Here is a 21789-nt window from a genome sequence, read left to right as displayed (position 1 = left end):
AGAGTAAAGGTTGCAGATAAAAAAGCCCATAAAAAAAGACTACAGATAAAATACTTTAATTTGTCATTTGCACATATGAACACATTCATGTAATCCTACATAAGGAGTTTCAAATCTAAATATTGCCTGAACAATGTTTTCGGTCTCAGGAAGGAGCATATTTAGCACACATGTAGGCCATCTGTTTTTTTTTAGCCAAATGGTAGTTTCAAATTAGAGCAAACTTCCCAACCAGAAGGGGGCGGTAAAGAAGCCTCGTTGTAACTAATCTTCTATGACTAATGACGGTGAGGAAGATGTGCATGGAGCACTTTTCCACTGTGGAAATGGCGCTTCACGGTGCATTTCGTATTTCTTAGTCAGTTTAAGGTAATTTAGGGCTCTTCCTGAGAGGTATAGTTTGAGAACGATCGGATTATGACAGAAGAAGGAAAGATTTGGGAAATTCTTCAAGAAAAAACAACGCAGTCGTGGCTTTGAAGCCCTCAACATCCATAGACAGGTAGAGTCACGCTAACGTTGATAGCAACTCGCCGTTCATTGCATCACGTTTTCCAGCGCGGCTACTTGAGGGCTAACGGAGCCAACACAGCTGACTAACTTCACTTATGCTGAATAATCATCCACAAAGATTTAAAGTGAGAAAGTTGCTTTCATCTTACGCAAGTCTACTGTATCATGGTGATGACATGAGCTACTTGTGTACAGACAAATGTTACGTTTGAACTGTTCTAGCCACATCACCAGATCTAGTTTTTCTAACCAAAGCATTTAAGTGAAGAAAAGCCTCATTGCTGGCGACACACAACTTAAAGTAAGATGTTAGTGCTGATAAAATGCTCGTCGTTGTTGTCATCCACTAAAAACGAAAATAACGTTAGATACACACTTTTTGGCTAACATCCTCATTCGAAGTTAGCTATGTTAGCAAAAGTAGCAACATACCTCGCGCTTGTTTCGCCAGCCCTCCTTGACTTTGCCTTTACATATTTATTATCATTACTTTATACTTAAGTGCTTGTCAGGTTTTTAGTTCCATTTATGTTGCTCAGACCTGCTTAACTAACATGAAATAACTTAATCGCTAATGCCTGCGTGCTCGTGTATACCCATGGCTAACGCCAGGTTAGCTAGCTTAACTTTAACGTTGAACCTGTGTAAACTAATCCTGCTTGACCTTGTATGCTAACTTGGTAGCATGCTAATTAATAGCTGATGGAAGAGAGAAAGACTGCCACCAATCTTTGTGTAGCTCTAAGTATCATTACAATATCTTTAAAATATAATTGCCATGTCCCACGTTGAACAAAACTATGTAATTCTTGTTGATTAAAGACTATCAATAGTTTGTTTACATTGTGGAAAGTTAGCCGAATGCTGGCTAGTGCAGCACATGAAGCTAATCATTGCTCTGCAGATGCTAACGTACGAGTAGCATTCTCTAGTTAACTCGTTGTAAGATTTACACAGTCTAAATAGTGTCTCGTGCGTTTAATTAATTTATATTTATATTTCTTAGTCGATTGTGGCATGTTTTGAGAGTTATTCATGTAAGGGAACGGCACAATTAACTTAGCAGAAATTGACACATGTTAACTCATGTAGCTAAATATGCTGTTTTCATTTGGTAATGTGCGGTTGTGAACTTGTACCCTCTTTAGTAGTAAATTAAAGTTTTGCGGAGCATTTAAACTTCTAGACCGAGATAGTTTTGTTTGTCACTGTCGCATGTCTACACGTCCTGCCTCATGTGGGTGTTCAGTGTCAGGCTTGTTGCGCGGGAGTTCACTTGAATCCGCTGTGTTTTCTCAGGTGGTCACAGAGGGCAGTGTTGTGTCTAACTTAACACACTCGCAGGCCCCTGTCGGCAACACTGTACACCTCACCAATGTAGATAAAATTATCTTGCTGGAGCACCAGTGCAGTGACAAGGCTAGGGTAAAGCAAAACATTTGCAAAATTGGGTCAGCAATGTTGACAGATTAACCAGTCTAGATAGAAATAGTCACAGAATTTAAAACAAAAAAAACAAAAGAGCCCTGGAGTCATTACATCCATGCGATGTTAATGTCCTAGACCAATTTATTGAATTTTGTGGTTTGTTTCAGTCACTGGTCTGATTATTCTGGTACTTCTTTACAACATTGTGTCAGAACTCATATGCATCAACTCCTGTGCAGCAGCAGCATGCCATGCTGTTGATTTAGAAAGCAAGCCCAGTTCCAGTTGTCAGCATGTTCGCTGACTGCATGGATCCTGACAACTGGAGTTACAGCTGTTGTGTGAAAGAAAGACCTCTATTGAGCTCTAAAACCTAGATGAGCAGATCAACCCTGTGTGGATTATGAAGTCGGTTGGGGTTCAGCAAAATACATTTGAACTTGTTTACATTTGTTTTGTGAGAAAGCATGTTGGCAATGTGATATTTTGAAAATATGATACTTTTAACTTGAGCAATAATTTTGCTTAAACTTGTCAATTTTGCTTTAATTTTTGTTTTTTGGGGGGAGCTAACAAACAGCTAATTTGCCTTTTTACAGCTGTGTTTTTGTTCACGCAGTGAAAAATGCATGACCTGACAGCCCAAGTCACCAGCAGCTTGCTGCCCTTTTCAAGAGTGACAGTAGATGCTTTGGGAGAGGATGAGATCACTCTGGACTCTGTTCTTCAGGGCAAGTTCACAGTTGGTAAGTATATTATCGGATTCCTTCTTTTTTTCCAATGGATCTTGTCTGACCTCTATCCTGATTTGTGATGATGAAGAACAAATCGAAAATGCATTGTTACAGTTCTTTTCATAAGACATTAAACAAATAATTACAAGGCGTGTCTCTGTTCAAACTTTACAAAAAAGCAAGAATTAATTACAGCTACGAATTTGTAATTTGAGTAATGATAATAGTAAAAGTTATACAACCAGTTGCACGTTGGCTCATTAGCTGAAAAAAGTTGAACCCAGCTTAAACCAAGATCATAACACTGTTAATGTCTTTGTCTGCTTATGATGAAGGCCGCAGTGGGGTGGCCTGGCTGGCTTGTGGGCCCCATCTGGAGGTTGTCCATGCAGTGACAGGAGAGCGACTGTCTGCCTACTGCTTTAGTGGTGGAGGAGAGCACGCACCCAGTGTTCTTGCTGCCAGGGACTTCAGCTGGCTCAAACGGTTTGGGCTTTTCTTTCACTTGCTCTTTCTGAATGTCTCTTATTCATTTTTTGATGTGTAATCAGTATTCTTTTAACATCGAGGTCTCTCACAGATGCCCAGTTAAGCTCACTAAGTGTTTGCTCACTTTGTTCATTTCATCAGGTCTGGGTTGTTGGTCGGCCTGGAAGAAGCGGAGGGCAGCGTGCTGTGTCTTTACGACTTGGGACTGTCAAGGGTGGTTAAAGCTGTGGTTATACCAGGCAGGGTGAGTTAGCTGTTCACCAGCATCTCTTCCCCTTTTTACTGGAAATTTACTGATCATTTCAAGCTTTGAAATCCAGACGTTACAATTTGCAATGAGCAATACAACATTTCAAGATTATTAAGTATTTTAGAGGCATGCTTTAGAGTCTAGAAAAAACACCTACTTGAGGAAATGAAAGAGAAGCATTTGCACAGTACAAAAGTGGTATATATAAGTAACTAACCCTCAGCTTCACATGTTTCTCATATAGATCACGGCTATTGAGCCACTTGTGAGTTATGGCGGAGCGAGCACTTCCACACAGCACCTCCACCAGAGTTTGCGTTGGTTCTTTGGCATCGCCGCCGTAGTAACGGATCTCGGTCATGTCCTGCTTGTGGACCTCTGTCTCGACGATCTGTCCTGCAGTCAAAGTGAACAGGAGGCTTCAGGTGAGGATGAGAAAGGGAGTGTTTGCTTGTTCTGTGTTTGTCCCCCACCCCTCAAAACTGCTGATTATATTTTTATCCCTTGTGCTTCATGTTCTATGTAAAAAGCTTTGGGTGAAAAATACTTACACCCTTAAATCTACTGGATGTGCAGTGGTTCTGTTTGTGAAAGCGTTATCTTTCTCCATTATTGTAACTTAAAATATTATCCCTTTCTACCCAGGTCCTACAAAAGTGACAAATAAGATCAGTCCTATTTGTCTATTTATTTATTGAGGAAAAATGATCAGTGAGCATCAAAAATATGTGAACCTCCAGAGTTGGTAGTTTATTTGATGTTGAAATTAGCATCAGGCGTTATCAATCAGGAGACGTCTGGTGTGCAAAGGGAAAAGCAAAGAAGGTTTCTGAGGACTGCAGAAAGAGAGCTATTGATGTTTATTGAAGTTTCCACCAATCCACAGTCAGACATATTCTGTACAAATGGATCAGATTTAAAGCCTCTATTTCACTCTGCAGACTGTACGACAAACAGATGAGGCTCTTTATTGTGTTGATATGAACTCTTCATGTATGCGTACGTATCCACAGTAGCAGACAGTCAGAGGAAAGCTGCATATGTTTGCAGAAAGGACAAACTCTCACCAGCACACACGCTTGCTTGCTCACACTGCGGCAGCAAACACTTTCATACATTGTTTCACTTGTATTTTTTCACTTGGTTTTAAGAGGAGGGTGGGTGGAAAATCTCCACAACAATTCGGGCGTGAGTGTTGCGTTCTCACATGCTATCGCTCTGGTGCAGGTGTGAAAACGTCTTGCAGGATCACAAAAGAGCCAAAGTTAATTTTCAAACAACCTGATGTTTATCTGACACTGGTTCCTGTTAATGTTCATAGATGCATCGTCATGACAACGCTCAGCGGCATGCATGGCAGTAATGCAAGGAGAAAGTCACTGAATGTCAAAACGAGCATTGTTGCCCATCTGCTAAAGGTTATATGGACAAGTTTGGACGGTCAGTTTAATGTTTCCTCTGTTTGCAGACCTTCAGGTTGTGACCAAATCTCCTGCAGAGATCCCCAGACTAAGAGAAGTTAGTACCAGACAAGGCAGACATCTTTGTCTCCAGCTGAACGGGCCCAATGGAGTTGGTGTCACAGCTTTGCAGTACATCTCCAGAACCAATCAGCTGGCAGTTGGATTTTCTGATGGATACCTGCAGCTGTGGAACATGAAGGTTTTAAAGAAGGAGTGAGTCTTTGTTTATCCTTTTTTCTTTTTGGGAATAGTGAGAGGAAAGCCTAAAAAGCCTTGTCTTTTGTTTCGTGTACTGCATCCAAAATTAGAAATCTGTTATTGCTGATGAGATTGCACTAAAATGTTTTAGTATTGACATTAATAGCAGAAATTATAATGCAAAGAGAGTAGAGAACATTGCCTCTTTCAGTGTAGTGTATGTTGAACTTTGAGGGTATGTATACCTTGAAAGAGATGGGGTGAAGTAACACTGTTCACATTGATAGATGACACTTTTTTCTGTAAAGTTGTCAGTGAGTCTCACTCTCCAGCACTCTCTCTTTCTCTTTGGAATAAACGTGCTTGTGGACAAGCAAACTTGTCCTCTTTGCTGTCTTAAACCTGTCTGCTGATTCTTTTGTGCCTTAAGCAGCAAAAGGCATTGTGGCAAGGTTATTAATAGATTTGTTGAATATTTTAGAAACCGGAGTTTATCTATATTTTTTTGTTTGCTAACTTTTAGATACCACTCGCAGTTGGAGGGTGGCAGGGTGCCTGTGCATGCTTTCACCTTCCAGGAGCCAGAGAATGACCCCAGGAACTGCTGCTACCTCTGGGCTGTCCAGTCATCTCAGGACCTGTAAGTCTTGCTTTATAACACAGTTATTTGAATTTGGTGCAAATAGCTCTTCGTTCATACAAAGTAGGCATGCATGTATTTATTTTTTCCCCTGAGATCTTGCTTTCACTCAACACTCTTTTACTCCCACACAGCGAGGGCGATATGGTCAGCCTTCACTTGCTTCAGCTGGCTTTCAGTGAAAGAAAGTGTCTGGCTTCTGGGAAGATCCTCTATGAGGTCTGTGTGGCGCACAATTTGTAGTGGCTGTTATTTACTCTGTTCATTTTAAATTATAACAGCAAATGACCCAACAAATGCACGGCGTATTTACAGCCCCTCTTTGTCCTATTCTGACACAGGGTCTGGAGTACTGTGAAGAACGTTACAGCCAGGATTTAAGTGGCACAACTTTCCCTCTCAGGGCTCAGGCCACAAACACGCGCCTGCTTAGCTGCCAGACGATCGAGAAATTCAGACACCATCCTGACAGGGATGACAGTATGAATGAAGGTTAGCCTCCCTTTACTCACGTTAACGGTGGAAGGGGATTTATTTACACATTTTTTGCATGATAGCACTGTGCTCTGGGATTTCTTGCTTTATTATAACAGAGAATTGGAAACTTGTTTCTAGTGGACTGAGAGCAACTGTCCTGTTGTCTCTTTATTTTAATATATAAACGGTACACAGTGTTTTTTTTTATTGTTTTGTCTTCTTTTTTTTTTTTTTTTTTTTTTTTTTTTTTTTTTTTTTTTTTTTTTTTTTTAAATAACAGTTTTCACAATCACTTTTCCCTCTTCTCACTGTTGGTCCCTTTTTTCACCTCCTGCCCTCTGCAGTTGCATCTCCGGACACCAGCGTGTCTATCTTCAGCTGGCAAGTCAAGGCTTACGGTCAGGGAACTCCTTCCACCTACATCGGTGTTTTTGACATCAATCGTTGGTACCATGCCCAAATGCCAGACTCTTTGAGGTACATTGGAGGCTGATTCTGAAGTTGCAACTAAAAGTTGTCCCGTTTCTCCTGTTTAGTTAGTGTGTTGAGCTAAAAAAACCAAAAAAAAAAACTGTGCACACTTTCAAATGCAGCCTTTGTTTATTATGATGTTTGTGGTATTTTTTAAAATTTTTATAATTGTTGTTATTGTAACAACTTATTTATTAATTTCTGACTTTTTGTTAGAACTGGAGAGTCTCTGCAGAATTGTCCCTACCTGGCAGTCTGGTCTCTGGACTCAATGGTGCAGATGGTGTCTCCCCACATCCTCATAGATGTGGTGGTACATGAGCGCAGTCTGAGCAGGGGCCTGCCCTTCACCTGCCCCCCCCCAGAACAGTACTTTAACCCCACCACATATAACTTTGGTAGGTTTAGACTTTTGGTGATTTTAAAAAAAAAAAAAAAAAAAAGATTTATCTATATATATATCCCAGGTTCATGTTATTTTTTTATGCCTCTCTGTAGCAGGACTGCTTCTATTGTATAGTTGGAAAAATGTTTAACATCAACTATAAGGCTAATTGTCTTTTTCTTTCGTGATTCAGATGCTACCTGCTTGCTCAACTCTGGAATTGTGCACTTAACCTGCTCTGGGTATCAGAAGGAGGCAAGTTTTTGACATACAAATTGTCAAACTTTACAATATATATATATATATATATATATATATATATATATATGTATTTTTTTTATATTTTTTGATAAAGTTGTCATCATAATAAGTGGCCGTGCAGCTGTTTGTAAATGCTTTATATACAGTGTGTTATGTTGTGCTTACTTGCTTCTCTTAATTTGAACGTAGCTCCTTCATTGTGTCCTCGTGGTTTGTAGATGAAATGGTTGTTTATCACGAATACAGTCTTGAACCTTCAGGAAGGAGCTCAATAGGAAGCAAAGCAAGCATATTTTAGTTTTGACCACGATTTCCTCTTTGTTGTTACAACCAGACTTTAGGTTTTTTGAAGAAAGCTGCTCCCTACTCCAGTGACATCATCTCCACTAGCTACTCTCACTGCCTTATGTCAGGCCTTCTCTCGTCTCGCCTGGCCGACACTCAGCCATCCAGCCTCTCTCAGGTACACGCCAGACATCATTACCTCTTCACATAGACCTATAAAATCTGCTTTCTCTAAGCTTTAGGTCAATCTGTTGGTAGCGGTTAAGTGGCTTTAATTAGTTTGGAATTGGGGGAAGATGAGAAAAGTGTCTTTATCGTCTTAAAAGCAAGCCATTTAGATCTAAATGATGTGGAACTTCCTCCTTGACTACCCCATTTTGCTACAGAAAGGACGAATCAGATCAAGCATAAAAAGGTTGTTTTATTGTTTTGTTTTTTTGGCAGTCGCTGTAGATTAGATGCTAAATACAGAAGGAGAGGCAGAGGGTAATCAGTGAATTGGGGTGTGCAACTTTGTAGCTAGATGTCACTAAATCATACAAACTGAACCTTTTTTTTTTGTCTTTTAAAGAAAACATTGAATTATAAACAGAAATGAGTTGCTTTGAAATTTTGGGCATAAATTGTAACTCGCTGTTGGCCTCCAGGAGGAGCAGCTGGATGCCATCTTGTCCACAGCAGTTGAGACCAGTTCCTTGGGTATGATCACTGGCTGTATCAAGCAGTGGACTGCAGAAGGTGAGGTGCTCAGAACTGTCAGTTAGGACTGTTTTTCTTGATCTAACACATTCCAGATTTACTGGAAATTATATGGTGAAGTTATTCCTTTTAGATTTTATACATCAAACTGTACACGCACACATATTTACTACTTTATCTGTAAAAGTTTTTCTGCTTTCATTCCACAGTCAACTTCAACTCTTCTGATTTTGCTTTTCAACAGAACAACCAGGCTCTGCTCTGAATCTGCGCTACATCCTGGACTGGGCTTGGAACAAAGTTGTCCAGACCAAGGAGGAACTCGACGGCATCTGTACGTTTAAAAAAAAAAGAGCTGTGGAGCTCAAAGGGAACTTTTTATTTTTATTTTTGTAATATGTGGACATTTGTAGAAACTTTTCGCACTTTTTTATGATACATTTGAACTGATTTGATCAGTTCAATTTGCAGGGCCTGTTTTGTAAGGTTGTCAAAACAGCTCAGACTCTTCCAGTACTGTGCTATTTAACCTTAACTAGAGTAGGAAATTATGTCCCGGTCTATATAAAAAATTACTTTATGACTTTACAGACATTATCTATCCATGAAATCCCACATTTTATGATAAGAATATTTTTTCACTGTGTGTTTGAACTCCAGGTGCTCCGCTGTTTGACAGCTCATCCAACTTCACCGACCCTCAGACCATGCAGCTGCTACAGCACAGTCAGAGACTGCTCAGTAACCTCAGTGCCATCTTCCACTGCCTGCTCAGTGAAGCTCAGGAGCTCACACAAAAAGGTGGCATATCCACACAGATGGGAAAATGTGTTCAACACTTTCTGTTGCTTCTGATGTCATTAAAACCACTCTAACCAGCTCTATTTTAATTCACATTTTGCCTACAAAGTGTTTTAGTCAGAGATGCACTGATTTATAATCCAGTGTCTTCTGACTTGTTATATCTTGTACATGAGAGGATTGTGTTATGGTTTGGAGGCATTTATCTTATCCATTGGCTCTGGATTTGTTTTGTTTTGTAGGTCTGGCGGGTCTGATGAACAAAAACATGGTGTCCACTTTGATTTCCAAGTACGCTCAAGTGGTCCTTTGGTTCTGTCGTACGGGTTTACTCCCGGAGGGATCAGGTAACGGGAATCGTTGTGTGAAACCTCTCAAACCACAAATTCAGAAGTCTTTGAAGAAATGAATGAAGTGGCTTTAACATTATAGTGACAATGCTGTTTATGAACAATAACTAACGGGAAACATTTTGATACTGAGGAAAACCCCAAGATGACAAAAAGAGAAACTAAATTCCACGTATCTGCTAATGAGATTGTTGATGAGTAACATCAGGCCTTTTTTTTTATAGTATGAAATGTGGTTTCATGACCCCTGTACTCTGTTTCATCCTCTTTGTCTTTCACTGGTCTCTCCTACCAGATGAAGATGTTCTGCAGATTTCCAGGCCTTTCTACACTCACTCAGTTATCAGCAACTATTACACCATACGTAGAGAGGAGCTGACCCGGCTGGCCAAGTGAGTAGTGAATGCAGTTCAGTCTGTTCCCAGTTTAGGACTGTGTATAAAAGATCCTTTTATTCTTTTGACCGATAGTTTCTGAAATGTTAGACTCGTCAGTTAAGCACTTTTTAGTTGAGGATTTTGATGGCCTAGGTTGATCTCGTGCTGATATTCTGCTGGTGTCTTCTCAGGAACAAGTGGTGTGCAGATTGTCTCATGATCGATGGTTTGGTCGGTCAGTGCGGCGAACGCTTGACCGACCTTTGGAAAAGAGATGAGGGTGGAACAGGACAATATCCACCACCTACACTGCATGTAAGGAGAGGAATTATTTGTATTTGAATTAATCTGATTATTTTGTACCATGCAAAGTATGTTTATATGGGAATTGTAAAGAAGCAGATTTCAGTCGTATTTGTGATCTGCAGGCTTTACTCGACATCTATATGCTGGACAACATCGAAGAGGCTTCCAAAAATGCAATCGTATCCTTAAAGTCATGCTGTTCGTTCACATCATCGCACAGCTTTATCGTTTTCGTGTCAACGTGACGTTACGTTGCTTCAATGTTATTTTAGTGCTGTTATAAATGTGATATTCATAACATGATTTTAAAGATAAAAATCATCTTAAACTTGCTGGGAGGATCCTTGACTCGTTGTTACAGGTGATTTATCTCTTGTTGGATGTTATGTACTCCTTCCCCAATAAAGATGGAGCATCTGTGGAGTCTTTTCCCACAGCTTTTGCCATACCTATCGGACTGGTCAAACTTGTACAAGGCCTCTGGCTACTGGACCATCATGACCACCAGGTAAGAACTGATGCAGACGGATATTCTGTCAGATATATTAGAATCTCGGGTTAGTAGAACTTTCCGAGTCTATCGTTTTCTCTTGTGAACCTGGTGAAATGATCTCCATAGACTGCTGTTACAATCTACTGTCTTTTCAATGACAAATTAAGGCAAAAGCTTTTCACATCTACTCAATTTCCCAGAATCAGTACAGTTAGTGATTTCAACCTTAAAATCATAACTGATATTTTTTAGTGTTCTTCCATTTAAGAATAAAACCTTTTCTTGTCCTGCTCAGAGTTCATTTGAGCTGCTCCTGCACCCAGCTGCCTCTCAGTTTCATTTTGAGTGGCAGCATGAGCGTGTCCTGCAAGCACTGATGTGCCAGGGCCAACAATCTGTGGCACTTCGGTACTTCCATGTTACCAAGCCCCCGATTTCCTCCACCTCGCAGGCCAAACTCTGCTTATCTGTTCTGTTACACAACAGGTAAGTTAAGTAGAAGAGGACTCTTGGTTTCGTTACAGCAGCTGTCTCGATATATTTAGTCAACCAGCCGGTGTGCTCCTTTTCCAGGTGTCTTATCGAGGCGTGGTGCTTACTTCGGCAGCACTCTAATCGACTGAACGTTGCTGAACTGCTGGGCTTCCTGTATGAAAGCTGCCAGGAGTTGGGCCTCATCAAAGAGCTCCTTAAACTGCCCCTGGGTCTCAACGAACAGGTTAGATGGGGAGAGGGGGTTAGATGAAATTATGCTTGCATTTAGGAAGTTAATACTTACACCTATAGTTCTTGGGTTTGTTTCAGGAATGTTTGGAAAAGTTTCTCCAGGGAACAGGCGGCCTGCAGAACCGAGAACTGCTGATGGTTCATTACCTTCAGCAGGCCAACTACATTCCAGCTCTACAGCTCAACCACAGCCTCAAAATGAACACAGTGGTATGTCTGAGAAACACTAATTATGATGCTGATAGTCTTAGTATTTTTTTCAAGTCCCAGTTTAGAACTGTCTTCTCTTTTGCCTCTGCGTTTGTAGAATGAGCGAGACCCAAAGCTCAAAGAGCGATCCATTACCAGAAACTCCATTTTGGATAAGTATGGCAAAGTTTTACCCAGAGTGCAAAGGAAGTTGGCGATGGAGAGAGCCAAGCCTTACCAACATCCCTACACCATCCACAAAGAAGGTAAGGAGGGACCCAACCTGGATTCACATGTACAACAACTGACCATAGGAGGGGTCCTATAGTCTTGGAAAACCTTTATTTCACCAAGTTTTGGTAGAACATTTTGTCTTCGCATCTTAACACACTCATAACATGTTTGCAATCTGTGCTCCAGTTTCTTGCCCGCAGCCGCTGTCGACTGTCACCAAGCGCTCTGCCAATGAGAAGGTGATGTCCAGGGCTGGATTTATCAACAATGTCCTGACCAAGATTGAGGAGGTGTGGTTGGGCAAAGAAGCTACACCACAGTCCTCCCCAGTCAAAAGGTCAGAGTCGGACGCCTGCTTTACATCCTAAGCTTAATCATTTTCAAGTATTTTGTTTATTTTTTTTTTCTAAACTATTTCCTGTCAATCTCTGCCAGCCCCAGGGGAGCTGATGTTCAGACCCCCTGTCCTAAGCCGTCCTCTCTGTCTTTTCCTGATCCTTTCCTGGGAACTCCCATCACCATGACCTCCAAACGGAAGTCAAGGTACTCATGAAAGTGCAACATGCCACTCTGTTATATTATCAGAGACCACCCTGTAACGGTCTTTATTTTAAGAACATTTTATTTACTCCATGTTCTTCGTATCTACAATATGAAAGGATTGAATTTGTGACTGTCTTTTTATTATTATTATTATTATTATGGTGTAATATTGAAATGTGTCACATTTCAATATTGTGCTTACATAGAAATATTTTCAGTGTATAATGGTAAGTTTTGCTAAGATGGCCTCTTAAAATCATGAATGTTTTGCATTCATTCTTCCTCTTCATCGGGACTCAGGTTGATGGATTTGGTGGTACATCCCTCCTGTCAGAGCCCTCGGCCTCTTCTCAGTCCCCCCAGACCTCCCAGCTCCTGGATTTCTCCAAAGAGCAGCAAAGCACCTGAACTCAGTTTGCTTCAAACACCGCAGGTTGTCAAAGTGAGTACACAAGTGTAGTTATTCGGTCACAGTTTTTATGTTGCCCAAAACTATGTATATAGATCACCACCATCTGAGATGTTTGACACAATCTTTATGGTATGCTGTTGCTGATGCTCTTCATGTGCATCCTCCTCAGCGAGCTCGGGCCTTGGCTGCTTCTGGCCCAGTGTTTTCAGCTTTCACTCCTCAGTCCATCCTGCGCAGCAGCCTGAGGCCCACACCCGTTGCTACCCCCTCTGCCTCCCCAGGGCGCTCCATCACCCCCCCACTCCGTAGCAAAGAGAGCCGAATCACCTTCATTGAAGAGGAAGAGGCCCCTGAAATGGAGAAGGGCATCAGATGGACTAACGGGGTAAGACCCAATTCATGATCCAAGACTTGGGTCGATTAATCGGCCTGGTATGGGATGGGAAATTTAGTTGGTGGTTTGACTCACTTTGTGCCTTCTTTCCTCTCCAGATGGCAGCAGACAGTGAGATTAGCCTGCTGACCAGAGGCTCCACGCTATCCAAGGCAGCACGTAACACCTGGCTTTCTCAGCCAGATGAGGAGGAGGAGGAGGAAGAAGAAGAAGAAGTAGATGAGGAAGAAGAACAACCTTGTGTAAAGTTCTTGTCTCCACAAGGTGATATTCCCTCAGCACAGCTGGGATGCTCTGAGAGCGAGTCGTCCTCCACCCACGAAGTCGCTGCAGAAACAAACCCATCAGATGCAACATCAGCACCTCTTAGTCTGACCTTTGACACCAGCCAGGTATCTGTTCGGTCAACAGACACCACTCTAGAGTACTATGATGCTCCTCTCTCAGAAGACCATGAAGCAGTGCACGGACATGCAGCTACAGAGGAAGACGATGATGTGGTGACCGTGAACATCAAACCTCTGGCTGAAAAGGAAGAGCCAGAGGAAAAGCCCGAAGAAACTGCTGAGCAAACCCCACACCTTCCATCGGAGGATACAGAGAGGGAAGAAGAGGATGTTAAGGAAGATGAATCCTTTGAAGATGTGGTGGAGAGCGGACCTGAACAGGAGGCAAGGAATGAAGAAGAAGCTGAGGCCAACAGGGAGGATGAACCAAGTACTGAGCCTAGTAGCAAACAAGAAGTTATTTCAACTCATGACCAAGAGGAGCCATCTGCTCCCCATGAAGGTACATCACTGTCAGAACTTCCAGTATTTGTTTCTCTACAGCTTTATATTAAAGATGGGTTGCTTCATACAAAGAGCACCACCACACATGCTCTGATGTTAGCGTTTTCCACAAATGAAAGATTGGGAAAATATTTGCTTTTACCTCACTTTTGACATATTTTGTATCCCACCAGCTGATAACCAGATAAGTGAGAGCTCAGAGTCTGAGGTCAAATCCGAGGATCTTCCAGTGAATGCTGAAGGACTTGACCTCCAGTCAGAGGCCGTTGAATTGTCAGAGCAGAGCATCGAGCACCCTCAACCGTCTGGAGAAACTGAAACTAAAAATGAAACTACATTGGAGGATCTGGAGCAGTCGACAGGTCCATCCTTTAATTATTATTCAATACTGACATGAGTGGAGTTGTTACCACTGCACCATAAAGCAAAGCCAGTCCTCATTTTCACCGTACTGTGGGGGTCGTAAACCTGTTGGGTTTATTAAATCAGAACTGTCTTAGCTTGTCACATCTGTATTGAACTTGAATGCTGTTACATGATGGTTTTACTGATTTATTTGTATAATTTGACATCAGATCTACAGCTTTATATTAAAGATGGGTTGCTTCATAGAAAGAGCACCACAACACATGCTCCGACGTTAGCGTTTTTCACAAATGAAAGATTGGGGAAAATATTTGCTTTTACCTCACTTTTGACATATTTTGTATCCCACCAGCTGATAACCAGATAAGTGAGAGCTCAGAGTCTGAGGTCAAATCCGAGGATCTTCCAGTGAAGGCTGAAGGACTTGACCTCCAGTCAGAGGCCGTTGAATTGTCAGAGCAGAGCATCGAGCACCCTCAACCGTCTGGAGAAACTGAAACTACAAATGAAACTACATTGGAGGATCTGGAGCAGTCGACAGGTCCATCCTTTAATTATTATTCAATACTGACATGAGTGGAGTTGTTACCACTGCACCATAAAGCAAAGCCAGTCCTCATTTTCACCGTACTGTGGGGGTCGTAAACCTGTTGGGTTTATTCAATCAGAACTGTCTTAGCTTGTCACATCTGTAGTGAACTTGAATGCTGTTACATGATGTTTTTACTGATTTATTTGTATAATTTGACATCAGATCTAACAGAGTTTGTACAGCAACACCTGTTTGGTGGCGATCTGTCTCCTCCACTCACCCGCTCAGCGATCCACAACGAATCAGAGACCTTCTTGAGCAGGTGTGTGCACTTTGAAGTTTACACAAACAAATGAAAAGGAATGAATGCAAAAACGGGAATTATCTTCATGGTTCCATCTATTTGAGTCATTAGCTTCATATTGATTAAACCGTTGCACATTGGTGGTACAGATTATGAGTTTGTTTCATAATTTTTGTTGTGTTTGACCAGTTTAAAGTAGTTGTCATTCTCACTCTCTCCCAGTGAGTCATTAGGTGAAGAGGAGGAGCAGGCTGCTGCTGCTGCTGCTGCTGCTGCTGAGGCTCCTCTGGTGTTCACCACCCAAAAATCTACTCCATCCGTGACATCCTCCGAGCCAACGGGCACCGACTCCCACTGTGAGGATGATTTTTTTTTTAAAAAAAACAAAAAAAAAAACACTGCACGTTAACGGTGCTGCTGTTCATGCTAAAGTGTTATTTTCCTTTATTTTTCTGTCTTAGCTGTGGTGAGTGTCAACGATAGTGAAGAACTATCTAGCACTGCTTCCAAGGAAGATGATGATGACGATGATGATGACGAGGAGGAGGAAGAGGAGGAATCATCTGATCAAGCCGATGAGGATGAGAGAGAAGAGGAGGAAGAGGACTCTGGCAGTGAGGTGGAGATCATTGAGGAGGTCCAGGGTAATGGGAGGCTGCCCCCCCTTCAGCCCAGCTCAGTCTTCATACAGCAGGAACACACACACTTCTTGTCGGAGCAGGAGGCTGCTGAGCTCTCTTTGGTCACACCCGGTACAGAGATGAAGGTAGATTTATGGAATTATGCCATTCTACACCTTGAGATTATAGATTGAAGTTTCTTGCAGCACAAGATGTTACACAAAATGAGGAAAATGCTTGCTTCTTTACAGGTGGTAGAGGAAGACATTGAAGGTGAGGTCGTGATGGTGAGACTGGGTGCAGATGAGGAAGGGATGGAAGGCATGGATCCAGATGAAGATGTAGAGCAGGGATCGTCATATGTGGAGCTCAAACCTTCTACCACTCTTTTGGTACCACTGGAGCTCGTGGACGGACAACATGGCCTGGCTGACAGCGCTCAGCTCGAGCTTCCTGAGCTTCAACCAACTCTTATAGCAGATGACCTGCAGTCAGAAACGCACGCCAGCTTTACTCTGCTGCTGGATACTGACGAGGACGGACTCAAAGAGGCAGGCTCCCTCCCTGTTGAGAATGATCTGCAGTCATCTGTTCCTTCCAGCCAGCCTCACGTTGTGGATATTTGTGATGAATTTTTGGCCAAACCTGACATTATTCCTTTGGGCACAGATGAAGAGGATACTTCCTTGTTTGGAGAAGCCTCACAGGAGGACAAAAGGAACGAGGTGGAGGGCTTAGATGGAAATTATGTTGTCGAATCATATGAAGACGAGCTAGAAAAACTTGAAACTGACCCACAGACTGAATATACTGCAGCAGAGCAGGAGACTGAAGATGCTGGAGAGGAAAAAGTTGTAGAGTTTGTATTGTTGCCTGAAGATCATGATTCTCTGTCAGTCTCTGTGCCAACTGTAGTGGAGGAAATTCCAGCCGCCGTCAGTGATGAAGACTCTGTGGCAAAGACGCAGACTGTTGAAGTAGAGATGAGAGAGAAAGATGAACCAACACCAGCTGAGGAGCAGCATGAGGCTGATGAGCATCCGAAGCCTGGGGAGAATGGGCCTGTACATACAGATGCAGAGATTGCCCTCAGTGCAGAGATGGAGCCTGCTGTGGAGGAGGAAGAGCAGCAGAATGACCTCATCGTGTCAGCAGAGGAAGAAACTAAGTCAAAGGAGGAAACGGACGAAAAAGCTGGTCATAAAGATGAGGAAAAGGAAACTTCTTTGGAACAGGTATTGAGCTTGGATAGCCAGCAAGACAAACCGCCTGTACCTCAGACCCCCACCTCCCAAAGGAAAAAGGCTTCTTCCACACCAACACGGAGGATGACGAGGGGGAGGAACGTTACGTTCATCTCTCCCCTCCCAGAGTCGGAGAATGAACCAGAAGAGGATACAAATGATGCCAGATTTAGCCCTGTGGTCCCTGACTCTCACAGTCGTACTCCTGGAAAAGGAAAACGAGTTCATGTGACCAAAGTCCAAACCAGTACACCTCGAAGGAGTACCCGCAAAAGTCAGCCAGACCCCCGTAAAGATGAAGAGGGGGAGGACATGAATAATGATACCTCGGCTGCGTCGGTCTCCAAGGCGACTTCTCCAGCCAGACGCTCACAGAAGGCCACTCCAACAAGGTCCAGCCAGAGGCATCGAACTGGCAGCGAGGAGACGCCTGCGACCACAGAGGCTGAAGTCAAAGACGAGGAGGGCGAAGAGGACGAAGAGGATGAGGTTGTGAAAACAAAAGTTGGACGCCGAACAGGCTCCAAGACTCCGACACCGTCGAAGCGCAGGCCCCCTCAGGAAAAGACGCCTCGGCGGTCGAGCCGACGGGTGATGAATAGCAGCGCGGTGGAGTCAACGCCGCTTGAGATGGTGAAAGAGGAGGAGGCGTCCGCTGCCCACTCTGTAAAACGCAACTCTCGAAAGGCGAAGATGGAGCAATCGGAGGCGCTGCCGGCCCTGCTGGAGGAGGAAGACGATAGAAAACCTCCACTTTCCAGCCCAGGGAGGACAACTCGGCAGTCCAGTCGGATTACCCTGAATGTATATCCACAGGTAAGGATTTGAAAAGCTGAATATTGGTGTTTGTTCTGACAGTTGTTGCAGATAACATTTTTCATTTCACACCAACAACATAAAACTGCATAGATCACTCTGCTACATCGGTATCAGTTTTTATTTATTTATTTTTTCAGACGTAGCATAAAATTACATTACATTTTCTGTAAATTATATAGCTGATTATCATGCATGCCTTATACATTCTACTATGTAACATGTTTAAAACCAGATCCATCCACCCATCCATCCATCATTCATTAATAACATTTAAAACCCTTAGGTCAAACTGGTCCCTGTATCCCTCCCTCAGAGCATTAGGAAGATGAGAGGAGAGACGATTACCGAAAAAGTGAAAGAAAGTGAAGATCAACACGAGTCTGAACTAAACAGAAGTCAAACCAACTCCCGTCGCCCAACTAGAAGCAAACTTTGGGACCATCCCGAGGAAGATCTCCCCTTACTCGACTCACCGTTGGAGGTGGATTCCGAAACTCCTGTTGCAGATGCCCTCATCAAGAGACTCCAGGATGAGGAAGAGAAACACGAAGGTAAGAGCCACGCCTTGCTAAGTCTAAGATGGCACTGTGCTGAAAAAAAATCAGCTGTCTGAGCAGGTGTGGTTGGTATATTCACCACTGGTTGTCACATCTACCAGGTGGCTTTAAACGGTGTAGCTGTGATTATGATCAAAGCAACAAAATGGACCGCAGTATGAATGGAAATATGTAACCTCCTCAATACAGGTGGTGTTCTTGCTACAAAGATGGAGAGAACCAGGAAGAGAAGCACAAAATCATCAGTGGAGCCGGTTTCATCTCAGCCTCTAGTGACGGACGGCCAGGTTCCTGAAGATCAAGAGGAGGAGTCGGGTTCAGGCGAGCTTTCGTTCGTCTATTCGCCCGCTCGACGACGACAGACGAGAGGTAAGCCGAGTATCAGTTGGTTTACATACTTTGATTTTCCGTAGTGGTTTAACCCAGTGTGTGCCCATATCTCAGCACACAGAGAAGAGTCTCCCGGGCCAAGTGAAGAGTCTGATGCACCTGTGACACGCAGCAGGAGAAGAGTCAAAGACGTTGCTCCTCAGGTCTGTTTGATGAGCATCACAATCTGTTCAGGTTTTCAGTTTTAGTGCACCACACATTTTTCCCTCAGGCGTGAATTGTAGTGCAACATTACATCTCCCAAAGACCACTGCAGGATGGATGATCTGAAATCTGAATATTTAGCAGTCTTACAGCTGTTTTAGTTCAATGGTTTGCTTTATTTTATTTTTTTTATAAAGAAACTTTATCATCGATTAATGAAGGTTAAACATTTGTTTTTAAATTATCCTTTTTTCAGGATAAAATTTCTTCAGATGAGGATCATGTTGACCCGGAAAAGGCAGCAAGTGTTTCTAAACCCAGAAAAGCCGGCAAACGAACAGCCAAGTAAGAATCTTCTGTCAAACAGTTGCGCGCCTCACTGGAAGCTACTGCCGGATGCTCATCCCTGTGTTCTTTTTCCTCCTTTATCGCCAGATCCAAAGCCGTTTCGGAGCCACTTCCCGTCGCAGAAGTGGACCTGATCTCACCTCTGCCAAGTCCAGCTGATCCGCTCCCGAGAGCACTTAAGAGGATAATAGAAGGAGAGGTTCCCACCACTGGCAGGAACCTGCGGCGTAAACGTGTAATGGACACGGTTTTCACAAAACCCATCACCAGGAGGAAGAAACTATAAGGTGGTGGGTGGTTTTTGTTTTTGTTTAGTTTTTTTACCAGTGAGCCTCAGACAGCCACCTGAAGATCTGAACCAAATCAGTAACTAGCTGTCGAATAAAGACCTAAACCTGAAGTCAGGACGGCTCCCAGCGCTGCGGTTTGTATGTGGACTTCCCTGCTCAAATGAAAGATAGAAGCTGTGTGGGCAGGAAAATATATTTTTGGGACAAAACACACTGGTGAATTGCAGTGTGATGAAGAGGATTTTATTTTTTGGAGTTTACCTTTCCCTCTTGTACTAACTCCACTTCACTTGAGATTGAATCTGTGGCCATTTCGAGTCGGACACTTTGCGGCGATTCTCGGCTCGAGCTCTGCGCGCAGACTGGCTTCAAGGAAAAGCAATCAATGTGGGTTTTCAGGAGCTCCCATTAATAAAGAATCAGAGACTGAACTGAATTTGCCTCTCGTGGAGAGGTTTTATTTACATTCTTTTAAGGTTATTTGTTGCTGATGTTTACTTTTAAAGATTCAAGGCCTGCTGTTTTTTTCTATTTAAGAGGAAAAAGCAACACATCGGTGGAAATTGATTTCTACTGCTAGATTTGTATATAGTCCTTTGCTATGTTCCAAATAAAGTTGATAAATAAACCCTAAAGAATTATGTTGACTTTGAATTTTAAATGTCTTCTGAATGCATTGGATTATCTGATCAGATTGCCTTTGCCATAGTCTTAAAGTTGATTTTCAGGTGTTTTGTGTGGCACTATTCCAGGCGTGTGTCTGCCAAATGCATAAACTATTCTCAGTAAATGTGAGTGTAGTTGTACACCAGGGTGAGGGGGGGGTGTACATTGTTAAAGTTAAGAATTTTGCACATCAGTTCACACATGTTAAACTCAATTTGGGTTGATAGGATTGTTTGATGGCATTTGTGGCAACCACCATCTGACACAGGCTATTTTCTGACGAATGTATGTAGAATGTTTTATTTTTTGATGACTGCTCTTTGATAAATATGGAAAAGCTTCAAAACCTCTATTGTGCTGAAGTGATTGTGTCTGTCCTTATTGTCCTACGAATCTGTGATTTTTGTGTGGTGTGCGCGAAAAGTGACAGTTTGAAAGCTTGCGCTGTCGACCACTGATGAGGGTAACGAGCCTCGAGTTATCCTTCAGATAGCTGAGGACTTACGCTACAGTTCCCTCAGAAATCGCATATCAGTGTTGATGCCATCCGGCTTGAAAAGGATCGGTTTCAAAGTAAGATCAGGTTATGGTGGATAGCTCCACTTTAGCTGAGGTTTTACATATGATGATAAAAACTAATAATCAAAATAAGCCCAATCAAATTGCAAAGCCTCTGATGCAAAAACTGCCCTCTGGGTTGGTAATCACTAAATAAAGAAAGTATAAATCGCTGTACACTCGAGAACTCTTCGCCCAGTCTGCTTCAGACCCGTCAGGTATGTGAGGAAAGTCTGAAGTTATTCTGTTGGGGGGGGTGATCGCATGTTCAAGGTCCTCTAACTGTTCTGTGATGTTTTTGTCATCTGCAGTCCTTTTCTTTCCTGTGGACAGAGTCTGAATCGCTTCTGTTGCTCATCACCTGCGAGGTCAAAGGTTATCACAATTCAGACTCATACATAAGGCTCCTAATATTCCTTCTGTGCAAATGCCTCACTTACTGGATGTTCTTCTTCCCTTTACTTGGTTCAGGTATGACATTATGAAAAGGAGCATTCAGACTAACCAATACTTGCCTCCTATTTCTGTGCGAAATTACTTGGAGCCCAGATAGCTACAAGAGCGAGGCTCTTGGCCTCTGTTGGCTCCTGTGTTGCCTAAATTCTGACTCCAGTTACCATTTTGGTAAAGAACAGGCAAGAATACAGACAAATATTACTGTTTATTCGAGAGATGATTAGATCAGGACAGCTTTCCATCACACTACAAAACCACACTGGAACAAACTGCTGCAGCATAAATAGTTTTACCGACTGCTTTGTTAATGCTTTGACTGAAAAAGTCAATTTTGCTAAACCATTCTAATGTAAAACAGAATGAACATACTGCTTTACAATGACCAGTTGTCCTGTAAAGGGTTGTGGGATTAATCAGTGAAGTTCCACCTGTTAAATTTGACCTCAGATGATCAGCACTGGTTTTGGTTTTACCGTGAGCCATCAGATGTGTGTGTGGTCAGTCACCACAGCTGAAGCACGGCCTGCGTAAAGCATCCATTAATGCTTATGACCATAATCCTCAGCTGTCTTTATGTTGGTTTTCC

The 21789-nt window shown here is 42.6% G+C and overlaps 1 protein-coding gene across 3 annotated transcripts; it reads left to right on the top strand.

The window, feature by feature from the left end:
• The first annotated feature begins 282 nt into the window (after nt 1-282).
• ahctf1 (AT hook containing transcription factor 1) lies at nt 283-20539 on the top strand. Of its 3 annotated transcripts, none has more exons than XM_072380342.1 (41): nt 283-502; nt 2561-2687; nt 3011-3161; nt 3306-3408; nt 3659-3839; nt 4883-5090; nt 5599-5715; nt 5850-5934; nt 6057-6207; nt 6537-6669; nt 6880-7061; nt 7242-7303; nt 7644-7772; nt 8242-8332; nt 8538-8627; nt 8954-9094; nt 9337-9441; nt 9740-9836; nt 10013-10136; nt 10250-10306; nt 10489-10635; nt 10916-11106; nt 11194-11338; nt 11425-11556; nt 11654-11801; nt 11956-12106; nt 12205-12312; nt 12613-12754; nt 12894-13109; nt 13217-13907; nt 14083-14271; nt 14628-14816; nt 15030-15129; nt 15334-15467; nt 15573-15877; nt 15983-17791; nt 18108-18345; nt 18541-18720; nt 18796-18884; nt 19142-19230; nt 19321-20539. In XM_072380342.1, the coding sequence occupies exons 2-41, from the start codon at nt 2567-2569 to the stop codon at nt 19517-19519; spliced, it is 7920 nt and encodes a 2639-aa protein (XP_072236443.1). In that variant the 5' UTR covers nt 283-502; nt 2561-2566; the 3' UTR covers nt 19520-20539. The 3 variants fall into 3 exon arrangements, with proteins under 3 accessions (XP_072236443.1, XP_072236441.1, XP_072236442.1); XM_072380340.1 differs by having other exon boundaries at nt 18078-18345; XM_072380341.1 differs by lacking the exon at nt 283-502 and adding an exon at nt 529-638 and having other exon boundaries at nt 18078-18345.
• Nucleotides 20540-21789: the final 1250 nt, after the last annotated feature.

Source organism: Leuresthes tenuis, unplaced genomic scaffold, assembly GCF_036924035.1.
Source record: "Leuresthes tenuis unplaced genomic scaffold, fLeuTen1.0.hap1 SCAF_2, whole genome shotgun sequence".
Lineage (NCBI taxonomy): Eukaryota > Metazoa > Chordata > Actinopteri > Atheriniformes > Atherinopsidae > Leuresthes > Leuresthes tenuis.
The sequence above is the reverse complement of the archived record's forward strand: the minus strand, read 5'-3'. Positions and strand labels throughout refer to the sequence as shown.

Coding starts and splice junctions, on each gene's coding strand:
- ahctf1 (XM_072380340.1), top strand. CDS start 2,567: ATGCATGACCTGACAGCCCAAGTCACCAGCAGCTTGCTGCCCTTTTCA. Junction 2,688..3,010: donor TCAGGGCAAGTTCACAGTTG/GTAAGTATATTA, acceptor CTTATGATGAAG/GCCGCAGTGGGGTGGCCTGG. Junction 14,817..15,029: donor GGATCTGGAGCAGTCGACAG/GTCCATCCTTTA, acceptor ATTTGACATCAG/ATCTAACAGAGTTTGTACAG.